General features: G+C 46.4%; 1 protein-coding gene across 8 annotated transcripts in view; it reads right to left on the reverse strand.

Moving 5' to 3' along the window:
- Positions 1–14,082: 14,082 nt before the first annotated feature.
- The window catches only part of LOC103632770 (kinesin-like protein KIN-7I), a 56,630-nt gene continuing 47,767 nt past the window's right edge, over positions 14,083–22,945 (reverse strand). For 2 of the 8 annotated variants that reach the window (XM_020540940.3, XM_020540946.2), the window contains exons 29-31: positions 22,722–22,841; positions 22,569–22,640; positions 14,083–14,693 (exon numbers count right to left, since the gene is read on the reverse strand). In XM_020540940.3, the coding sequence (XP_020396529.1) occupies positions 14,460–14,693; positions 22,569–22,640; positions 22,722–22,841 (426 nt within the window). In that variant the 3' untranslated portion in view covers positions 14,083–14,459. Of the gene's footprint in view, positions 14,694–17,777; positions 17,880–22,568; positions 22,641–22,721; positions 22,868–22,945 lie in introns of those variants that run through there. The other 6 variants (XM_020540941.2, XM_020540944.2, XM_020540943.3 and 3 more) reach the window with 5 other exon arrangements.

Raw genomic sequence — 22,945 nt, forward strand, 5'->3', positions numbered from 1 at the left:
TCCACCTGTAGGTCCTTTTCCACCATCTCAGTGGACAGGTCTACCATAAGTTCCTCTCTGTTATCCAAGGTAATCTTGGTAGCCTCCAACAATGCCATCAGATGAGACATTGCCTCTCCTCGCATCACTTGCAGACGATACAGGGCATTCATGCATCGCACTATCAAGTGAGCAGTCTGCCCAGGGTAAAGAGCCCATATGTTCTTGGCATGCTCCACTCGATCTTTCCACATTGGTTCGTCCTCATTGTCAGCGGGGAACAAGCCAATGGGATGAGTAGATAGCTCCAAGGGGTGAAAACCACAGAAAGTAGTCAGCCCGTGGAGAGCAATGGCCTCGATAGTATCCTCAGCCCGGTATCCAAAAGACTCAGAGTCCAACAAACGCCAGCCTAGCTGTAAGGGATGAGGCTCCAGGGTCATCCTCACCCTACAGCGGGGCACTCGATGCTTCTCGAACAGCTGCACCGCGTACTGGGGAGGTGTCGCGTAACCTGTTCCCTGAAGTACCTCCCACAAGATACGAGGAAAACCCTCTCGTGCAAGCCAGTCCATGTGGGAATGTGTGTTCCCTCCATCCGAGGATCTGTGAGAAGTCATCTGTGTACGGTTAAGCGTAAGCGAAAAAAGAAAAAGAATTATAAAAATAAAAGGGAATCAAAGCCTGGCTTTCCTAAGGTTGTGTTGAGGTCATGGAGTGCACTTAATCTCATGTTGTCATTTTCCATAGCATTTTTAAAGCTCTTAACTAATTACCAATAATTTAATTAAATGATGCATGCATGCTCGCCCTAAGCGACTTTATTTCTACTCAGAAGGGATAGGGGAAAACTCCCATCCCCGATAGTAGCCTGTAGGGCTTACTCAAATTGCCACCTAGCTATCCCTCTATTATCCTAAGGCTTCTCGTCCTAGGCCTATCCTTATCGTCCTGACGATCTATCCAACATTTGTTTCTAACAAGTTTTACTTTTGAAAAGTATGGTATTTACAGTTTATTGATTCCTCTGTGGTGGTACAAGCTCCGATACCAGCTGTGGCGGAACCGCCCGAATTATTCCAACTTAAGTGTCTAAGTCCCACCTTAGAGGCTAGAGCACACTTAAATAGGAATAACACGTTAGTCCCTCGGATCTAGTCCGACGAGGCCACTGACAGGATCAAGTACTACGTACTCACTCGATGGTGAGGCACAGAGCAAATACAATAAAACATAAAACCATACCTAAAGGAGTATCAAATTTATTACATCATCATCGGAGTTTTAGCAAAAGTAGTGACCATTGTTCGGAATGCAGCGGAATAAAACTAACGATAAATAAATGGAGAGATGGGGAAGCCTGTCCCATCACTCCTCCTGCTCCTCCTCAGCCGAGGTAGGGTCCCACTCGACTGTCCAACCCGGTGGCAAGGTGGACGGCCAAGTCACTCTACTAATACTCAGCTAGACTTACCCGGTGTGAGGAGTCTACTCCTCTACCTCTAGACATGCAGCTGTTTGGCTGAGGGGTTTGGTTGCCAAAAGCACTAGCTGAGTCTAAAAATCAAGTTTTAGCTTTTTTTCAAGTTTTAGTGTGACTCTCTTAAGACTAGAGTTATCCCTATCTAATCATACATGGTAGCAATCATTTTTAGCAATCAACATCTTTTGCCAAATCAACACATTTCCACTTATTACTCAATGTAGCAGCATGGATCAAGCAGTCTCATTAGCTGCGAGAAGCAGACGATTCGAATCGAGTTTTTAAACCTTGCAAGGTAAACCTAAACACACGACGTGGCGAGGCACTCCATCCCCACACACATCAACCGTCCCCATCGATTCCCTGGCAACAGAAAGGGGCTCACCGCCTTGGCGTACAATGCCTCACTGACCCCGACTGCCGTCGTGCAGTGACCGCACTTGTACCCACCATAACCGGAATGGGAGACCACGTCTCAGGTCGCGTGAGGAGGGCAATCTGCGGGCAGGTTCACTCAGCTACTAGGCTTACCGATTTACCATATTTCTCGACATGTGCTTAGTACGTTCAAACGCTTGACACACGGTACCACACCTTAATCCTTATTCCAATTTCCATCTCGTAGACAACGCATCCCCATGGACCGTTGTCCACAGACCACAATCATTACGATATCAAAATGGATACAACCAATTCTTGACCTCGTGCGAGTGCTAGAAAAATCACTCGACTTCTACCGAGATCCCTAATTAGTAAAGCAGCTACTCGACCTAGCATACTAGTATCCATCTCAAAGAGAATCCTGAGTTAATGCAACTAGGGTTTCAGTCAACTCCTACACTTAAGTGCACAATACAAGCCTACAAACATTAAGTGTAGTAAAATAGCTTATATAAACGGTTATGCATAAAACCGGGGCATGCCTTCCAAAGCTGGGGTAGACAGATCCTCGATGGCAGGCTCTGGTGCTAGATCCTGGGCTACCTCCTGAGCAACTCCTTGCTCCGGCACGAGAATGTACTCCCCGTTAGCGAGATTACAATCTATCGAATACAATGCATGAGACATATGTATAAATATGACATGAACATTTGTAAGGGTTATGCATAGTAAAACAATATTAAGTTTAGTGTTTCCCTAGGGTTTCTTTTTGGATATCCTTAAGGGCTTTGTACTTTCATCTATTTCTCCCCAAGGTTTCCCCTTTTCTTTCTATTGTGCTTCTTATTAAGCATTTTGAACTATGAGGGTTAGTTAACATTTTCCAAAAATGTTATAAAAATTACAGTGGGTAAATATTAGCATTTGTGGGCCCTCCCAAAAATTTGAGGTGGATATAAATTCAGATACTACCTGTGCAAAATTAACAAAAACAAGTGTAAAAGGGCATTTTACACTATAGCTATGATTTAAGTGAGGTTTCTGTACCAAATTTTATTTATGTCCAGATTCATAGGTGATATTAGGCCTCTGTGTTAAATTTTTAACAGAAAAAGACCTACTGGATATTTAGTTGTGAATTTCTAAAGTTTAATGCCAAAAAAGGTACTTATAACTAACTTGTTATTTGAAAAATATCAAACAACAGAACTCATATTTTTTTCCTATGTTCATAATAACAAAGTATTAGTTATCCCAAGGTTTGGGGTGTTTTCTCCTCAGGATTATTTTTCTAAGATTTTCCTAAGTTTTCATTGTTTTTATAAAATAAAAGGTATCCCATTTATTTTTCTAAACAAGGGTCTAATAAAATTTTCTAGTGAACTTCACTGAATAAGTGAGCCAACAAAAATGTGGTTGCTTCCTGGTTCTTGTTTTTGGCTACCTTTTCTCTTTTCTTTAACTTTGAGCAAAAATGATTTTAAATGGTAAAACCTACCTTAATTTGGTGTACTGAGGGGTTTACTATTTTTATACAGATTAGGGAGTGACTAAGTACTTCCCTAATTTTTCTTAACCTCAGTCTAATAGTGTAACCATTTTTCCCTCTATTATTTAGCTTTTGGCCAAATCAATATTTAATTCCAAACTTTAAATTCTTCTGCAATACTAAGGGGGTTTTGCATTTTTCCTAGGTAGTTCACATTATGTAGAGTCGGACAAAATTGGTTTGACCAAATTTGGTTGAATAAAACTGAAGTTACGCATTTTACAAGTTCTGTTTGTATTTAAATTAGAAATATTAAAAAGGTTTTCTGGAAAACCAGTTTACACCGAGGACCCTGGGCTTTTCTTAAACCAATCCTTCAACTTATACCCTTGCGCCACTATTCATTTGAGTCTCTGACAGTTCAAAAATCCCCCCGACTTCTATTCCTTCTTCCCCGAGATCCCTCCCCCTTTTGAACAGTACCCGCGAAAGGAAAAAGGGCGACACGGCTTACCGGCGGCGAGGGAGGTCGGTGAAGGGTGGGGTTGGCTTTGGGAGGTCCTTGCGGTCACAACGAGGTATGGCTCGACGACGGTGATGGTCGGGATCGGCCGGTCCACGTGCGCAGGCGGGCGAGCTCGTCGGCGTCGAGTGCTCCGGCCTATCCACGGCGATACAGGTCAATCCAAGGGTACGAGAAGCTTCACAGGGTGCTAATGAGTTGACCCGTGCAAGGAATCGGAGAATAACTCACCGTGGAGCTCGGTCCATGTACGCTGGCACTCGAGTGAAGTCCGACGACCTTGATCCGGCGTCTCCGGTGAGGTAGAGTCCAATTCCTCGCTCTGGGAGCTTCACTGAGGTATGTAGAGTCTATTCCAAGGGTTGGACGGGGTTGGGAATGGCTGCACTGGCCGGTCTACGGTGGCAAGGGTTCGGGCGGCCGCTGGCACGCCTTGTGCTGGGCAAACGCCGGTGATCTCGTGCTCCAGTGAGGTCGAGAGCGCGCGGAGGAGTACGGCTGAAACTTCGGCTGGCTTTATAGGCGCGGGCGTGGGCAGGGGACATGGGCGTGGCTCGGCGCGGCGCGGGGCGCGCGGGGTCGGGCGCTAGGCGTGCTCTAGCGCGTTTAGGGCGCGTCGAACACGTGGAGGTGTTCTTCTGCCCATGTTCAACAGCTCGCTGAGATCGCATACGTGCGAATCTTGGCAAAAATCCAGCGCACGCCTCCTCCTGGCACCTATGGCTATTTCTTGTATGTGAGTTCCAAGGGAAGATAATCCCTAGGTCAGAAGATTTTCGGACGCCAAATCTGGCTTGTCCCACTATCCACTCTGCGACAAAAGTGATGCCAAATCAAGTCAAACGAATTTGGCTCGGGTTCAAATTTTTCCAGTGGGTGTCCTAGGTGGTTTGGCACCTTTTTGGTATTCAGACCAAGTGGTTTTGGCGCTATTTACTAAGTGAACACAATGATCTTTAGATTAGGGTTAAAATTTGACTTAGAAAAGATTAGAGAGCTCTAGTGTGCTCTCTACTCAAGGGGTGAATTTGGGGTCTTTAAGGGGTTATTTTGTAATGATTCCCCTCTGCATTTTTTAGGTTATAATGTTATTTAGACTTTGGTTAAGGATTTGAATCAAGTTTTGGCAATTTGATTAACTTATCCACTGATCCTTGGCTTGGAAGTCTAGTACCCTTAGGGGTCTTCAGGGCTTAACCTCTTTGGCTCAAGATGACAATTTTTCAAAATGTGTGGGTGAAGCTTTTGTCATTAACCTTTCTTAGCTAACCCATGCTTCCAAGGTTCTAGGTGCTTCTTCACCTCCACTTAAACACATGTGATAACAATGCACAAGTGTATGTTATGGAGTTAGGGCCTTAGGTAACACCTAGGGTGTTACAAGGCACCCCGCGCGTGGCCCGACAAAACCATCAGGCGTGGGGCCGCGGGTCAGTCACCGCGAGGACAGATATGGCAGTTGGCGTGACCAAAGGCGGATTGACGGTGAATACGTCAGCAGACGCACGAAACGATGTGACAATCACCAATCAGGCCATGTTGAAGCGAAGTACAAGCTTTGGCCTCACCTGCAGGCTCGCATCCTCCCCTGAGGTGGGCCCAGGGGCCACTGTCGGTACCCTGAAACTAGGGTACCCCTTACTACAGTATGAAGACGCAGTACCCACGTGGCTATCTTTAGTCGCGTGGTAAAGGGGCTATGCGTGGGACGAGACCATGGCTTGCCCCAGCCTCGGGCGACTACTCTGGGCCAGCAACATCGCCTGACCCCACCACATGCGTGGCTCCGGGGCTGCCACGTGGCCAGAGAAAGAACTATACTCCAAGGCATCAATAGTGAGTCTGGACCCCCATGGGGAAGTGTCGGACCCCTGGATATACAGTCCGGACCAACAAGTCAGTCCAGGACCCCCACGTGTATGAACTGGACCCCTAGAATGGGATCCGGACCCCCCCCCGGTATGGGGTCCGGACCACCCACAGTGGGGTCCCAAGGCCTTACTTAAGGTCCAGATGGGGGTCCGGAGCTGACACGTGTCCAGACCTGCTCTAGTGTGCTCCAGACCTATCCGCATACACTCCTGCTCTCTGCTCAGGCAGAGCCTCGATGCTGCCACGTGGCATACTGCACGTGACGTAAGCCAACGGGCGGAGCCTGACGTAAGGCCTCTGGGCTATGCGGTCTCTGCATTTATTGAGGATAAGGCATGCCGCCTGTCCATTCCACCGGCAGGCGGTGTGCCGCCTCTGCATTTATTGAGACCTATCCATTCCGCTGGCAGGCGGCGACCTGTCCATTCCGCTGGCAAGCGGCGACCTGTCCATTTCGCAGGCGACGTGCCTGTCCATTCCACTAGCAAGCGGCACGTCCATACTGCCGCGTGCACTACGCTCATCATTACTCGCACGTTACCAAGGAAGTAGCCACCGCGTATCAATACTACGTGGACTGCAGACATCATGACGCTCGGAGATTGCTCAGGCGTTACTTGCATTAGTTATTCCTATAATGTATTCCTTCCATTATGCTCCTGGGCCCACATGTCGGGGCTCAGCATCCTTGTATGTGCCCCCTTGAGCTATAAAAGGGGAGGCACACAACGTTACAAGGCAGACTCTCAGACAGACTCATAAGCTCTCAAGCACACAGACACTCATACTCAATACAGCATACACACAGTGGAGGTAGGGTATTACGCTCTGGTGGCCTGAACCACTCTAAACCCTTGTGTGCTCTTGTTTTCATCCCGAATCCATCTAGCAGGCAAAACGCTTAGGCCCCCTTCTCATCTTAGGATTTAGGGCGGGTGCGTTCCGCCACCCGGCCGGTGGATTTCACCACCGACAGATAGTCTTCCTGGTTTTGAGCTTGAGCACAAGGCTAAGTACTATTCTTATTTGCTGAACAATCCTAATGTTGCACAAGGGTTTGTGGATGTGCCATTGCTGTACAAGCTTAGTATGCTTACTGAGTTCATTAATGGTAATATGTAGGCTTGCTAGGAATACTTCATTTTGGGTGACATAAACTTGTATGTCATGCTTCTATGTATCCATAAACAAGGCACTTTGGGAATACTTCATTTTAGGTGATATGAACTTGTATGTCATGCTAATTGTATTCATGAACATGGCACTTTGGATTATATGAGTGTTGTGATGACTTGTGGTTTATATGTTATCATGTCAAATATATGCATGTTGTGATGAACTTATATGTCATGCTAATGTCTATTTCAGTGACTCTTCAACCAAACAAAGGATGGAGCCATTCTGTTCTAGTTCACTCTGCAACCAAACAAAAAATAGATCTGCTCTATTCTAGTTTACCAAATACAGAACAGAGCGGCTTCGTTCCTAGAATCAGGGATGGAACGGCTTCGTTCTACTTGGCTCCTCAACCAAACACTACCTTAATCAAGTTATCACATTTTTCTACTTCCTGAGCATAAGCATTCTTCACCTTAACATGTTTTTTTATTTTCTTTAATAAGGAAGTCCTCTTGGCTTTCCAAGAGATCATCCCTCTCATTAATGGTCTCAATTAGTTCATTTAATTTTTTCTTTTGTTCCATGTTAAGGTTGGCAAAAAGAGACATTAAATCATCTTCACTATCACTAGAACTACCCTCATCACTAGATGTAGTATACTTGGGGGTGGTTCTAGATTGTACCTTCTTCTTTTTGTCGTCCTTAGCCATGAAGCACTTGTGGCCGACGTTGGGGAAGAGGAGGCCCTTGTTGGCGGCATCCTCGTCGTCGGAGGAGTCGGTGGAGCTCTCATCGGAGTCTCATTCCCGACATACGTGGGCATCGCCGCCCTTCTTCTTGTAATACCTCTTCTTCTCCTTTTTCTTTCCTTTCTTGTTGTCGCCCCTGTCACTATCATTTGAATTTGGACATTTAGCAATAAAATGACCGGGCTTACCACATTTGTAACACACCCTCTTGGAGCGGGGTTTGTAGTCCTTCCCCCTCCTTTGCTTGAGGATTTGACGGAAGCTCTTGATGATGAGCGGCATCTCCTCATTGTCAAGCTTGGAGGCGTCGATTGGAAGTCTACTTGGTGTAGACTCCCTCTTCTCTTCTTCCGTCGCCTTGAATGCGACGGGTTGCACCTCGGGTGTTGACGTGGCGCGTTGCTCCAAGTTGACAATATGTTTGCAGTCTTTGATCATAAGTTCAAAGCTCACAAACTTGCCAATCACCTCCTCGGGAGACATTACCTTGTATCTAGGATCTCCACGGATTAGTTGCACTTGAGTAGGATTACGAAAAACAAGAGATCTTAGAATAACCTTGACCATTTCATGGTCATCCCATTTTGTGCTCCTGAGGTTGCGCACTTGATTGACCATCGTCTTGAGCTGGTTGTACATAGCTTACGGCTCTTCCCCTTGGTTGAGGACGAATCGATCGAGTTCTCCCTTGATCGTTTCGCGCTTGGTGATCTTGGTCACCTCGTCCCCTTCGTGCGCCGTTTTGAGGACGTCCCAAAATTCTTTGGTGGTCTTTAATCCTTACACCTTATTATACTCCTCTCGACATGAAGAGGCGAGGAGTATAGTTGTGACTTGGGAGTTAAAGTGCCTAATTTGGTTGGCCTCGTCCGAGTCGTAGTCCTTGTCCCCTACCTTTAGTACCTGCGCTCCATACTCAACAATATCTCAAATACTTTTGTGGAGTGAGGTTAGATGATGCCTCATTTTATCACTCCACATACAATAATCCTCACCATCAAAATATGGTGGTTTGCCTAGGGGAACAGAAAGTAATGGAGCGCGTTTAGAAATACAGGAATAGCGTAGGGGCATCTTACTATACTTGTTGCACTCATGGCGCTTAGAAGCGACGGACGACTCGGAGCTTGATGTGGAGGGCGACGATGAGTCGGTCTCGTAGTAGACCACTTTCTTCATCTTCTTTTTCTTGTTGCCTCTCCGATGGGACTTGATGGAGGAAGAGGATTCCTCCTTGTGCTTGTTGCCGGACTCCCTTGAGAGAGTCCTCCCCGAGCTCGCGGGCTTGTCGCCGGTCACGATCTCCCTCTTGGCGTGATCTCCCGACATCACTTCGAGTTGTTAGACTCTAATGAAGTACCAGGCTTTGATACCAATTGAAAGTTGCCTAGAGGGGGGTGAATAGGTGAAACCTGAAATTTATAAACTTAAGCACACACTACAAGCCGGGGTTAGCGTTAGAATTAAATTCAAGTTTGGGAGAGAGGGGAAAACAAATCAAATGGGAATCAAGCGAATGAACATGGTGATTTGTTTTACCGAGGTTCGGTTCCAAAGAACCTAGTCCCGGTTGAGGTAGGTCACAAAGACTGGGTCTCTTTCAACCCTTTCCCTCTCTCAAACGGTCACTTAGACCGAGTGAGCTTTCTCCTTAATCAAACGGGTCACTTAGACCCCGCAAGGACCACCACACACTTAGGTGTCTCTTGCTTTGATTACAAGTCACTTGGGAACAAGAATGAGGAAGGAAGAAAGCGATCCAAGCAACAAGAGCGCAAATGAACACGAACACACTCTCTCTCAAGTCACTAGGTGTTTGGAACGAATACTAGACTTAGAGAGGATTTGATCTTTGGAAATGTGTCTTGGATTGAATGCACTAGCTCTTGTATTGAATGAGAACTTCAGAAAACTTGGATGCTTGGAGTTGTGGTGGTTGGGGGGTATTTATAGCCCTCAACCACCAAGTAGCTGTTGGGGAAGGATGCTGGCGATGGGCGCACTGGACAGTCCGGTGCGCCACCGGACAGGCACTGTAGGCTGTCCGGTGCGCCGCCACGTCACCCAACCGTTAGGGTTTGGGAGCAGTCGACCGTTGGCATCGTTGTCTTCTTGTGGCATCGGACAGTCCGGTGCCACACCGGACAGGTCCTGTTCACTATCCGGTGCGCCTCTGACTCTACGGCTCTAACTCTGCGCGTACTGTGCTTCACTGTTCATCTGTTATCAGCTTTTACAGTCGACCGTTGTGCGAGTTAGCTTTTGCTCCGCTGGTGCACCGGACAGTCTGGTGGCACACCGGATAGTCTGGTGGCACACTAGACAGTCCGGTGAATTATAGCGGAGTGCGCCTGCTGAAACCCGAGAGTGGCTGGTTCAGCCCTGTACGGGCCTGGTGCATCGGACACTGTCCGGTGGCACACCGGACAGTCCGATGCGCCAGACCACAGCACATTGGTTTCTTTGCTTCGGTTCAATTTAATCCCTAACTTCAATCTTTTTATTGGTTTGTGTTGAACCTTATGCACCTGTACTACATGAGTTCTAGAATAAACTAGTTAGTCCATATGTTTGTGTTGGACATTCAACCACCAAAATTAATTGTAGGAAAAAGGTTAACCCTATTTCCCTTTCAGTTTGTTTAGTGGGATGACTTCTTGGTCAATCATAAAGATTGGTCATTTGGTCATCGGGCACACTTGGCATGCTAGTGCAGACATAGGCTGTTGAGCTCCTGAGTGAGTTCATTAAGTTGGTTGGGCTTCATTTACTAGGATGACCTCTTCGTCGGATAGAGAGTTTGGTCTCCTAGTCACCTAGCACACTTGGTGCACTAGGGAGAACATAGACCCTTGAGCCCCCAAGCAAGTATGTCGAGTCGGTGCGGTCCATTTAGTGGTATGAACTCTTGGTCAGACAAAGAGTTTGGTTATCTAGTTGTCTGGTGCACTTGACACGTTAGGGTGATCTGATGAGTCGGTTGGGGTTCATTTAGTGGGACGATCTCTTGGTCATACATAGAATTTTTTGGTCATCCGATAGACACATCTAGTTGTATCTTTCTTATAGGATCAACCAGATATCCTTTTGTTGTTTTTCCCATCAGTCCTCCATCCACTGGTATCTACGTTTTCCTTAAGGGTGTGGACATGCTAATATTACCAGGATTGGTGCGAACATTGTGACCATCGAGCTGTAAACGAGTAGCTTGAGCGAGACCTAGGGATTCAACCGGTGACGGATCCATCCTAGTAGACAGTCCCACATTGGACGACCACCCAAGGTTAGTCATTTCAGGGTGTTTAGCTGTAGATGCTTTGTTTTGAAGTAGGGAAATTTGGACAAGTTTCAGTCATGGTCTTCTGATGGTGTTTTCCTCGGTTGTGCTTTACACTCCCGTGCTTATCGAGTTCTTATCTTTGAGACTAACCGAATCATGGAGACTTGTGAGGTAACCTTTGATGAGACTTCTCCTAGTCCATCCTCTGTCTTTGAGCCTATAGGTCCAGACAGATGGGTGAGACCATATTTGTGGAGGAGGAGCACGACGACACTGACTGGGGCGATTGTTGGCACTTGCTTTTTCGGGCAAGTAGATCCAACAGGAAAATGGAGAGAGTGTTTGTAAGGTTCAACAAGGAATGCCAATAGCTCTATTAATCTGCCCTCTCACGGGCACTGTACGGGGGTATTTATAGGCGCTCGAGCGGCCACCCGTCCCTTGCCAAAGATGTTCCTGCCCTCGAGCACCCGGTTTATCCCCAAAATATTCCCACAAGTGGAGGTTACAGACTGTCATTACGGAAAAGGCTATTACAGACGCGGCCCGTAATGCACTTATCCGCGCGGGGCCCGTCACAGTGGGCCAGATCCCACCTGGGCCTCTCGGCCGTAGCAAGGGCATGGGACCAGTAGAGTTCGACAGACCCTTCGCCTTGCCATGGAGAGGACAAAGGGGGACCGCGTCGGTCTTCATCTGGTCGGCGCCTCTGGCTTGCTCGGGCGCGCTGTGGATATGGTCTTCGTTAGTGCGGCGGGACGACGAAGGCATCAGCGAAGGGTAGCGTGTTTGCCTTCGCCCCAACAGCGATCCTGAACTATCTGCATCGGCTGCACCGGTTGAGCCTGCATCGACTGATGTCCCATTTTGCTCACTCAGCTTTTGTTGCTTCTTTTGAGCCCTAGGATGTTGGACACGTTTTGTCTAATCCTAACTGTGTCAATGTTATGCATGAGGAGCTTGAAAATTTTGAGAGGAAACAGGTTTGGGTTTTGGTGCCACCTCCTTCAAACTGCCATCGCATTGGTACAAAATGGCTTTTTAAAAACAAACATAGTGAGGGTGGGTTGTTAGTGAGAAATAAGGTGAGGTTGGCTGCCCAAGGGTTTTGCCAAAAAGAAGGTATTTGTTATGAGGAAACCTTTGCCCTTGTTGCCCATTTAGAAGCCAACCGAAGACATCCTCATAGCCTTAGACTTCACAATGATCAAAGTGCTTAAATGGAATATAGCTAAGTAAAGGGACTTTCATAGGCAACTAACCGAGGATAACGCTAATCTAGTTCTACAACTCGTCATAGTCTTGAAACATCTGGAAATCCGCCTCGTTGCCTTCTTCTCGTGAGCAAGGGTTGCAATGTGGACAACCTAGTGTTTATGTGAAAGCAAGGGCGAGTACACATCAACGTACTCAACAAATGCCCTGTTTGGCTAAAGTGGACTAACTTTATGTGGGGTTAGGCTCAAAGCAGTTGCTTTTAATACGTCAAGTTTTATCATTAATATAAGACAAGTTACATTAATCTCAAGTTATTAGCCCATGGGATATCTCCTCATAGTGGAAATATCAGTCCCCGGATTCATGTTCATCAAACTAAAACCACCATCGCAATCATAACAATTATATCTCTAATCAAAGAGCTCTCAAGGCCGATCTTAATAGTGAGCACGGCTGATATATCAGTTTATAAACCCTCTATAGAAGTCGAACACTTTACCCATGAGTCGCGATTCACTTTCTAGCCTAGGCTTGGAAGACCCAAATTCACTTTCGAGGTGAATTCACCGGTTTGGTAAACACAGTACCTCTCCCCAAGGGGTGACTAACAAAAGCAAACGAGAACCTCAGCTCCCAGCCTCAGCAGAGCAATCACTGTGCCCGAACCCCATTGATGGCACGACATCAAAGCAAACTACACTTTAGGTTCCTCTAATTAATTGGCTAAGGGCGTCCCATACTACCCTTATGGATACACTATTTTTGTGGGTGGTCATCCAACGAACTGGTCCTTACAGAAAAGCACTCGGGACACAATAAGAGTCTCATTAGTATCATAAGTTCATAATCATATCCAAAATATAAGGATTGTATCATAATCAGTCCCGTCATGTTCATTAATTAAGTTCAAGCACTAGCATAAAACTAATAATCACAGCCCAACCCAAAAAGGTAAACAAGGACAGGATAAATAAAAATATAGTCAATCCTTAGGTTGAATCATGTTGTGGGAATGTAAGTTCTCATATGAATAGGATATATGTTGGTCAAGACACTTGTCTTTATCAATCAGTTGCTTGGGTTCTAATCCTATAGCTCCTTCGGTAAAAACCAAACTAACTATTATCTATGTGATTGCAAACAAACATTCAACATACTTGAAATAAAAGGAACAATACACCATAGATGGGTAAAGATTGTTAAAACATGCAACGCGTCATAACGCTCGCTTCTAGAGTCACACGAGAAAAAGAAACGCGAAAATCGGAGCTACGGTTGAAAAGATACAACTTTCGAAACATTTTCATGATTAGTGCGTAAAACTATATTTCTAATTTGATTTTAACTAATATAAATCATGCAAGGAAGATATTTCATAGAAATATCTACTTTAGCTTTAATCCGATTATAATTTCAATAGAAATCATATTTAAAACTCGACACGTTATATTTATAAAACGTTATGCATGATTCGTAAACATCAGATTAATTAATTTTAGAGAAAATACGGCATGCGAGATTCACTAACTGATATCGTGTGTATACTAAGAAAGTATTAATGCAAAACATTTGAGTAGACATTAATCGCTTTAACATGTATTTAAAAAAACGTAGATTAAAACTATAATTTAATCTTGGTGTCCAGCATCACCTAAACAATTCAATAGCGACGCAGAGTTCAAATATTACCCTAAAAGATTACAGATAACCTAACTTATGATGTAAATGTTTGAGCGATTCACCGTTCCGAAGTAGAAAAAATCAAACTCGTAGAAAATGCCTAATCTTGACGCAGATCATGAGACAACAATATTATTGTATTAGTGCTCCATCAAGGATTAGTTAAAAATGTTGACTCTTCGATATTTTGAAAAAACATCGACGTTTCTAATCATTAGTTTGAGCTTTTATATTTGTATAATTATATTTAAATATTTATTTTACTAGAATTTTATATGCTAGAATAGAATTAGAATCTATGAAATGGCCTTAGACTTTAATTTATGAAAAATATTAAAGAAGACTAATTCAGTGCGTTAGACATTTTCATCGTTTCATAGATAACTCAAGCTTCGCTCAATCTTCCTGCTACTTATCGTAGTTGTTACACTATAGACTAAATAGAAAGAAAAGGTACAGTTTGAACAGCAAAATGCCCCCATACATCAGGATTCTTTACGGTAGCGCAAGCGCATTGGATTAGAAGTAGCTGACGCATGGAATCGCACCACACCTCAAAGAAAGTCAGTGAACCACGGTACCAGGAAGGTCCGAAGCGAACAAACGCAACAACGAGTGCTTCCATAGGGCTGACGACATATCTGCATTTTGCTACGTGAGCTATTAGATATGAGAAACTTATAGCCTCAGTTTGATGCGCTCTGTGATTCTTTAAGCATCTCTCTCAACCTCAGGATCTCGCGACCATGCTGAGAAAGGTCCTTCTTCAGCGTGGTGCATGCTTCTTGGTATTTGGCATCCATGGTCTTCATCTCATTCATCGCTTCTTTGAGCCGACCACGATGGGCGTCAAGTTGTGGACGCAGCCATCGAATCTCCATGCGAAGCTTTGTCTTCTCTTTGTTATTAGACGCAGTATCCTGTACACACAAGCATGCTATGAAATTTGCACTTTCGCGTAACTCGCCAGTTGCTGAAAATACAACGCAGAAAACTGATTTTAAAGTTTAACAAGATGCCGCACAGTTTTTTTTATTATAATCTATCCAAATTATATAATCTAACTTATTTTAACTCCACAGTTGCATGTCTTTCTTGTTGAAATATGAAATGAATTGGCCACTTTATCCATATTTCATATTTCTTATTGACCTAGTATTGACCTCATGTTTTTTTACCTATGCAGGCTTTGTTTGGATACTCTAGTATTGACCTCAATCCACATGTAGATACTCTAGTATTTAAGCCTGCATAGAATATCAAAAAAGACATGCAGGCTTTGTTTGGATACTCTAGTATTGACCTCAATCCACATGTGTTGAGGTGGATTGGGGTGTAAATTAATTTAAGTTACACCCCAATCCACCGCAATACATGTGGATTGAGGTCAATACTAGAATATCTAAACTAGGTCTAAGAGTCTAGCCTTTTGGGATGAACTGATAAGAGCATGCAAATCAATACAATATTAAGACCGAACACAATTGAAAGCCAATGAGGTCAGCATTAAAAAGTGATTTTAGAATTTCATCCCAGGTAGATGAACTTGTCGAGTCTGGATGGCTCCAAACCCTCCACCCCTCCCCTTCATGGCGCCCACACCCACCGCCACAACCCCTCGCCGGACTTCTCTCCGAACGCGGCGAACACCAGCACAAATCACACTCTCATGGCGCCAGGGCGCACTGTGCATGCTGTTTCGGTTTCCCAGGCTGGGCGGTCCAAATTCCAGAGATGGAGTAACGCCAGCCCTATCTCTTCGTCTTCTGGTTGTTCCTGGGTGGTGTCGTGTTCCTACAAAGAGGCGGCTCTCTCCTGTGGCGAGAGTCCTGCTTCCACTCCTCCCCTGGGGACCAATTTTCCTCTTCGACCGTGCAGAGCCCCTCTGGCCGGTGCAGTGGGGCAGTCGGCGGCCGACTAGGTGGTGCAAACCCAAGAGTCTGCACGGCCGCCTCTAGCTAAGGGCGGGTGGCAGGTGGTGGCCTGTAGGCGTGCTAGTCGTCTCCCTCCCTCTCCTCGTAGATGGTCCCCTGAGGATCTCTGAGGGCGGTGCTTCAATTGTCTCTCCCTCTCATTTCGCTGCTTCCTGTCGACGTCCTTCCCGCTGTTTTCGGTGCCTGGGATTTGGCCACCGTGCTCTCGGGTGTCCACTTCAGGTGACTCGGAGGGCGCACCCTAGGAATCAGGTCGGCCGAGTTCCGGTGTGGCAGCGTCTCGGAAAGATGCAGGATCCTGGTCTGCATGGAGGAATCTCCCAAGGTTTCAAGCGAAGAGAATCGGTATGGAGGCGGATTGCTCCGTCGCAGCCGGCCACCGGGGGAGAACTCTTTTCACCCCCGTTCATGGCTCAGGGCTCCAGAGAGTCTATTCCATCAGTCATTGGAGGGAGTCAGAGGCGTCGGGCGAAACGTCGGCGGGCTGCGGTTGGCGATGCACATGATCAGCGATCGCGGTCACCTGCTTCTGCCTCCTCTAGAGGGTTGGTCGCGGAGGGGGTTGTGCAACATGCTGATTCCATGAAGCCCCCCATTCATGGGTGCTGGAATTCTCCGATGAGATGGCAAGGGACGAGGCAGCGCTGCGGAGGGCCCTGTTCGTCACAGTTGTTGGTATCAGGCCGGAGGTTCTAGCAGTTGACATCATCGAAGAAATAGCTCAAAGTTTCAACGTCAATACAGATAACATGTCTATTCATCGGGCCTTGCCGGAAGATTTCTTGCTGCTTTTTCCTGATGAAGATACGGTTTCAAGGGTGTTCAATGGAGGAATGATCTTTAGAGGGCCATGGTTTGATCTTGTTTTCAAGAGGTGGAAGAGTTGTGCGAATGCGTTTGCGGCGACATTACCAGCGCTAATGGATGTGGAGATTAGGGGTATTCCGTCGCATGCGTGGTCAAGAGCTACTGTCGAGAAGCTGCTGCGTGATTCATGTATTATCGATGACTTACACCCGGCGACCGTGATGAAGTCTGATTACTCATCCTTCATGTTGAGAGCGTGGTGTATAAAACCGACGAATCTTCATCGTAATATGGATCTCCTCATCACGGAGATAGGTCCTGGCTCTAGTGAGAAGAGATGTTTATCCTACAAGCTAAACATGACGGCAACTCCTGTTGATGATCGTGGGCCATCTGACCTGGTTGAAGATGGCGCCCTTCCTGCTGATGATGAAGATGGTGCTCCCCCCGATGGCGATGGCGGCCACCCCCCGAGAGGCGGCGGCGGCCACCAGCCTGGTGGCAGCCAAAGCCATTTTGGCGGGCCTTCTTCCCCACGTCGGTCACGCGGCTCGGATGGCAGGCGCCGCTAAGCTCTTTCTCGCCTGGGGCCGCAGCGGCCTTCCCAAAGAGTCGGAGATGATGTGTTGATCACGCCTAGGGAGTCGTTCACCGGCAAGGTCGGCGATGCGGCAGAAGATCTACTGCCGGTGTTGCACCCTTCTGTTGAGGGCGCGGAGCTCAATGTGAGGGAAGCGCGAGAGATGGTTTGTGTGCTGGAAAGACGAGCTGAAGATTTGGTGCATGGTCTCGAGGCAGCAGGTATTCAAACTGTTGCTGGGCTGGTATGTTCCGCTTTTGAAGATGGGTCGCCTCGACAGCAAACCCCTCCCCCTGTCCCACCCGCGAAACTTGCCGGAACGCAGGGGTCTCTTGGGCCGCTGGGCCCACGCCTGGTCCCCGACGTCGGCGATGGGTCGCTGGGACGGGCCTTGCTGGGCTAGTCTCGCCCCATTGTATGTCCTCTACGGCTGAAACTGTAGAAGATGTCGGTCAGTGCGAGGTTTCGGTTCAGGGCACCTTGGATCCCTCTACCACCATTCATGAGAGTTCAACCTTGAAGGTATATAGTAGAAGGCAGAGGGATCCCTTGCGGTAGACGCCTAGCCCACATGAAGATATTTCAGTGGAATCTGGGCATGTTAAAGACACAACCCTGGTTGTGATTTCGTCGCCATGGTGACGAAGAAGACGGATGGCCTGCTCCCCCCACTGACACCTCTGAAAAGAAGTAAACAGTTACCACCTGATTTTGTCCCTCGTTGAAGCAGCAGATTGGCTAAGCGGAGGACCCCAAATGATGCATCCAGGCAGATCCAAATTGACCTAATAAGAACAATGGATATTGTTAATGCGAAGGAAGTGATCAGCGATGAAGCTCTTGAAAAATATGGCAGGTTGTTCAACTCTCCTTTGTCTGAATCCCATATTAAGGCCTTGTCAGCTTTGTTCGGGTGGTCAGTGCCTGTTGATATCCATCTTCTGGATGTCCAGGTGGATGTCCAGGTGATGTCTGCTGGCCTAGGTCCAGAGGATCTGGAGTAAGCCATCACCCATGTTTGTGTAGTTTTTTGTGACCCTGTTTCTCTTATGGATCCTTCAAAAATTCTCTTTTGGAATGTTAGAGGTTTGAATAGGAAAGTCAGAAGGGATGTTGTTCGTACTATGGTCAATAGTACTTGTCCTGACGTGGTGTGTTTGCAAGAAACAAAGAAGAGCTCTATTTCTCACTTTATGGTTATGTCTCTCCTGGGAGTTGATTTTGATGAATTTGTAACGCTTCCAGCAGTTGGCACAAGAGGGGGAATTTTATTGGCCTAGAAAAGTACTTCGTGCAAGGTTATTCAACATAGAATTGACACCTTTTCAGTCTCAGCTCAATTCCAGCAGAGTGATGGCACTCCCTGGTGGCTCACTGGAGTTTATGGCCCTCAATTGGATAACCTCAAGATTTTATTCCTGCAGGAATTGCAAATGATTCGTAACTTATGCAGTGGCCCGTGGATGATTGGGGGGACTTCAACCTTATTTATAAAGCTGAAGATAAAAACAATGGCAACCTAAACAGAGCCACGATGGGAAGATTTAGACGTTTGTTAAACGAGCTGAAACTGAAGGAGCTGCCATTGCTTGGAAGGAAATACACATGGTCCAATGAGAGGTTTTCCCCAACCCTGGTCCGTTTAGACAGGGTTTTCTATACTGCAGATTCGGAAACTTTATACCCAACTCTGTTCTGCAAAGTTCAGCTTCCATGATTTCAGATCACTGCCCCCTCTTGCTGGGGTTGCATGAGCTCATTCAAGGAATAAGGAGGTTTCATTTTGAGAGTTACTGGACAAGAATTGAGGGTTTTATGGAAGAAGTGCAGCAATATTGGTTGCAACCTTTGGAGTATAGCTGCCCTCTGCAGTGTTTTGCTGGGAAACTCAAGAGGCTGTCCAAGCATCTACAATCTTGGAGTCAGAAAAAGGTGGGCAACATAAAAAGACAGGTGTTGATGGCTAATGAGATTCTTCATAGGCTTGAAATTGCAAGAGATTCAAGATCCCTATCCCCACAAGAAGAGTGGCTAAGACAACGTTTAAAACACCATTCTCTGGCTTTGGTATCCATAGAGAGAACCATAGCCCGCTTGAGGAGTAGGCTGCTGTGGATGAAAGGTGATGCCAACACTGATTATTTTCACCAGCACGACAGATACAGGAAGAAGAATTTATTGGAAAAAATCAGGTAGAGGATAGATTAATCGTTGATCAAAAGGAGAAAAGGGAGGCTGTTTGGGATTTTATAATACGCTGCTTGGAATGGTCCCTCTCAGAGTATCATCCCTGAATCTGGAAGCTTTTCACAGATGTCCTCTGAACCTCCAAGAACTTGAGCAGATGGTCACTGAAGACGAGGTTTGGCACACCATCAGATCGCTTCCTTCTGACAAGGCCCCGGGGTCAGATGGGTACATAGGTAGATTTTATAAAAAGGTTTGGCCTATCATCAAAATGGATTTTATGTCAGCCTTGGAGAAAGTTTGGCAGGTGGATGCATCTAGGTTATATCTGCTCAACTCAGCCTATGTAACCTTGTTGCCAAAGAAGAGTGAGGCCATTGAGGTGAAAGATTTCAGGCCAATAAGCCTAATTCACAGTTTTGCAAAAATTGTTACCAAGATTTTGGCTAATAGCCTTGCACCTAAGCTCTCTGACTTGGTCTCTGTGAATCAAAGTGCTTTTGTGAAAGGGAGAAGTATACATGATTATTTTGTCATGGTGCAGCAAACAGCCAAGGCCATTCATATGCAAAAAGTTTCTAGAATCTTGTTGAAATTGGACATTGGAAAGGCTTTTTACTGTCTCTTGGACCTTCCTTTTTGAGGTTCTTAGACATTTGGGTTTTGGTCCTTTGTGGTGCGGGATAATCTCAAAGGTCCTGAGTTCATCCACTACTAGGGTCTTGGTTAACGGGGAGCCTGGGGATATTATTCATCACAGAAGAGGTCTTAGGCAGGGAGATGAGCTCAATGTGCTAAAGGAAATATTAAGGATTTTTGGGGAAGCTATAGGTCTTGTCACAAATATCAACAAATGTAGCATCACTCCCATACACTGTAATGATCAGCAAGTTGACATGTCCCAGGAGATCTTTCCTTGTAATGTGCAAAAGTTCCCTTGTAGATATTTGGGCCTTCATTTGTCTGTGAAGAAGCTTCCAAAGATTGCCTTTCAAGAACTTATAGACAAGGTGGCTGACAAATTGCCAGGGTGGAAATCTGCCTTGATCACTAATGCTGGAAGACTGACCTTGGTTAAAGCTGTCCTCACTGCCATTCCTATATATCATCTTCTTGTCCTTCAATGCCCTAAATGGGTTATCAAAGCCATTGACAAGATTCGCAGGGGTTTCCTCTGGAAGGGCAGAAAAGATATCAAGGGAGGCCATTGTGTTGTTGGCTGGACAAGGGTGTGTAGACCACTTAATGTTGGCGGTTTGGGTATTCACGACCTGGAAATCCTTGGTTGGGCACTCAATGTGAGATGGCTCTGGCTCAGAAAAACACAGGCTGAGAGACCCTGGACTGAGTTCGACATAAAAGTACACCCTAATGCTGAAGCTCTCTTCCAGGCCTCGGTTCACTCTTCTGTGGGGGATGGTGCTACAACTCTCTTTTGGACGGATAGATGGATTCAAGGGTAGTCTATTGCAGTTTTTGCCCCCTATCCGATCAGTTGTATTCCAAGGAGGGTGAGGAAAGGCCGCACGGTGCAGGAGGCTCTTGCTGAAAATTGCTGAGTTCAGGATATCTCTGGGAGTCTCTGGGAGTCTGACTGATGTAGTCATCAGGGAGTTCCTTCTTGTTTGGGACCTGATTCAAGGTGTTCATTTACAGACAGGAGTCCTGATGTCCACCTTTGGGTGCCTTGCGCTTCTGGCCTCTATTCCTCTAAGACGGCTTATAACATATTTTGGACCGGTACAACGTCCTTTGAACTGGCTAAAAGACTTTGGAAAAGTTGAGCTCCTCCAAGATGTAAGTTTTTCATTTGGTTAGCATCGCTCAACCGGTGCTGGACGGCTGACAGATTGGCCCGACGAGGTATGGATCATCATGACAAATGCCTCTTTTGCGATCAGCAAGAAGAAATAGTCCAGCATATTTTGCTCTCCTGTGTGTTCTCTAGAAACATTTGGTGGCAGGTGTTGTGTAAAGTGGGGCTGCAATACTTGGCGTCTGGGCCTGAGGACATGATTTTCCAAGATTGGTGGAGTAATGCTGAAGGACTGTCATGGTTGCCATTGAGGAGCATGATTTTCCAACATTTGCTGAAGGTCTGTGTTTCCTCTCCTGGATCCTAGGACTGTCATGGTCGACCTTCGGACGTATCCTCGAGCATGGTGGTACTGCCTGTTAGGCCTAGGTTGCCATTGAGGAGCAATTCCTCGACAACTGCGAGGCTCGTGCTCTCCACCTCGACTCCGCCTTTTGGACCTTCATGCGGGGCAATCTCTCCATAACCAAGTATTGCCGCCAGGTGAAGGGCACGACAGACTCCCTCCATGATCTCAAAGAGCATGTCTCCGATCGTACGCTCGTCCTCAACTGTCTACAAGGCCTCAACAAGCGCTACTATCACTTGCGGACCTAGATCACCCGCTAGGTGCCTTTCCAGTGATCCAGTCCTTCCACAAGGTGTCAAGGTCCGCAACGACCTTATCCTCGAGGAGATAACCAAGGGGCCCAGCTTCACACCGACACTACTATTGCCCTCTTCAGCTCTAGGGGGCAACTGACGCAACGTCAGGGTGGAAGGGAAATAGCGTAGCCGGCGTGGGCATGACCAACACGTAAGTGAGCGGCGCATGCGCAAACAAGGCCGCAAGGGCAGGCACGACCGGCGCGAGGGTTGGCACAGGCAGTGCGGCTGACGTAGGGCTAGGAACAGTGAGAGCCAGGGCGGGCGCAATCATCACGCACCACACAGAGGCAAAGGCGGGCACGAGTGGGCCCTACATGGTTTGTGCAGAGGCAGGGGCGAGCGGCACAACGTCAACGAACACATGTACGGCTTGCGCGGGCCACGCAGAGGCGATGGAAGGTGTCGCGGGCGTGGCTACAGCGACCACAGACCAACGACAGGAGAAGAGGGGAGGGGAGAAGGGAGGCACGCCAGCCATGGAGGGATGAGCAGGCGATTGCCTGGTGGCTGTTGCGCCTAGGGAAGGTAGGGAGGGAGAGAAACTAGGCTTGATAACATGTTGGAAACCCTAACCCTAATTAGGATAGACAATATTGTAACTATATCATAAGAGTAGTACATTGGCTAGGACAAGGCCCATAACATTTAGACTAATACAATAGCAAAACACAAGGAGCTAACAGTCTCCAAATCCTCTAACACCCACCTTGATTGGTACTAAAAGGTTTTGTTGTTGTTTCCAGGATGTAGGACATTTTAGTTTTTTACTAAGTTAAACTTTCCTAAGTTTGGATAAAGTAGACAAGAGTTCAACAATGCTTACATTTTTCAGATTGGCTTCCATGACAGATATCCTAGAGCTCAACTCATCTATTGTATCTTTGGCATGTATTAACTACATAAAGAAAAAGCAACAGAAAAACAAGTTAGTATTACTGAGGTAACCTGAGGTTAGTAACAAATAAAGCTAACTTGCCTTTCTGTTACAATTCTCTTTCAAAACCTCTGCTTCAGCGACCATGGATCTCATCTGTTGTGTCTCAGAGAGTAAACAATTGCGCTCTTCAGTAATCAACAATAGTTGTTTGTCGAGCTCCTGTTCGAACTAGAGTCAATAGAAATCTAGAAAAGAAACCTAGTAAAATTTGCATTCCGTGGAAAAACAACTGTAGCATTTAGTACAGAAATGCCCAATAAGTG

Source organism: Zea mays, chromosome 7 (genome assembly GCF_902167145.1).
Source record: "Zea mays cultivar B73 chromosome 7, Zm-B73-REFERENCE-NAM-5.0, whole genome shotgun sequence".
Lineage (NCBI taxonomy): Eukaryota > Viridiplantae > Streptophyta > Magnoliopsida > Poales > Poaceae > Zea > Zea mays.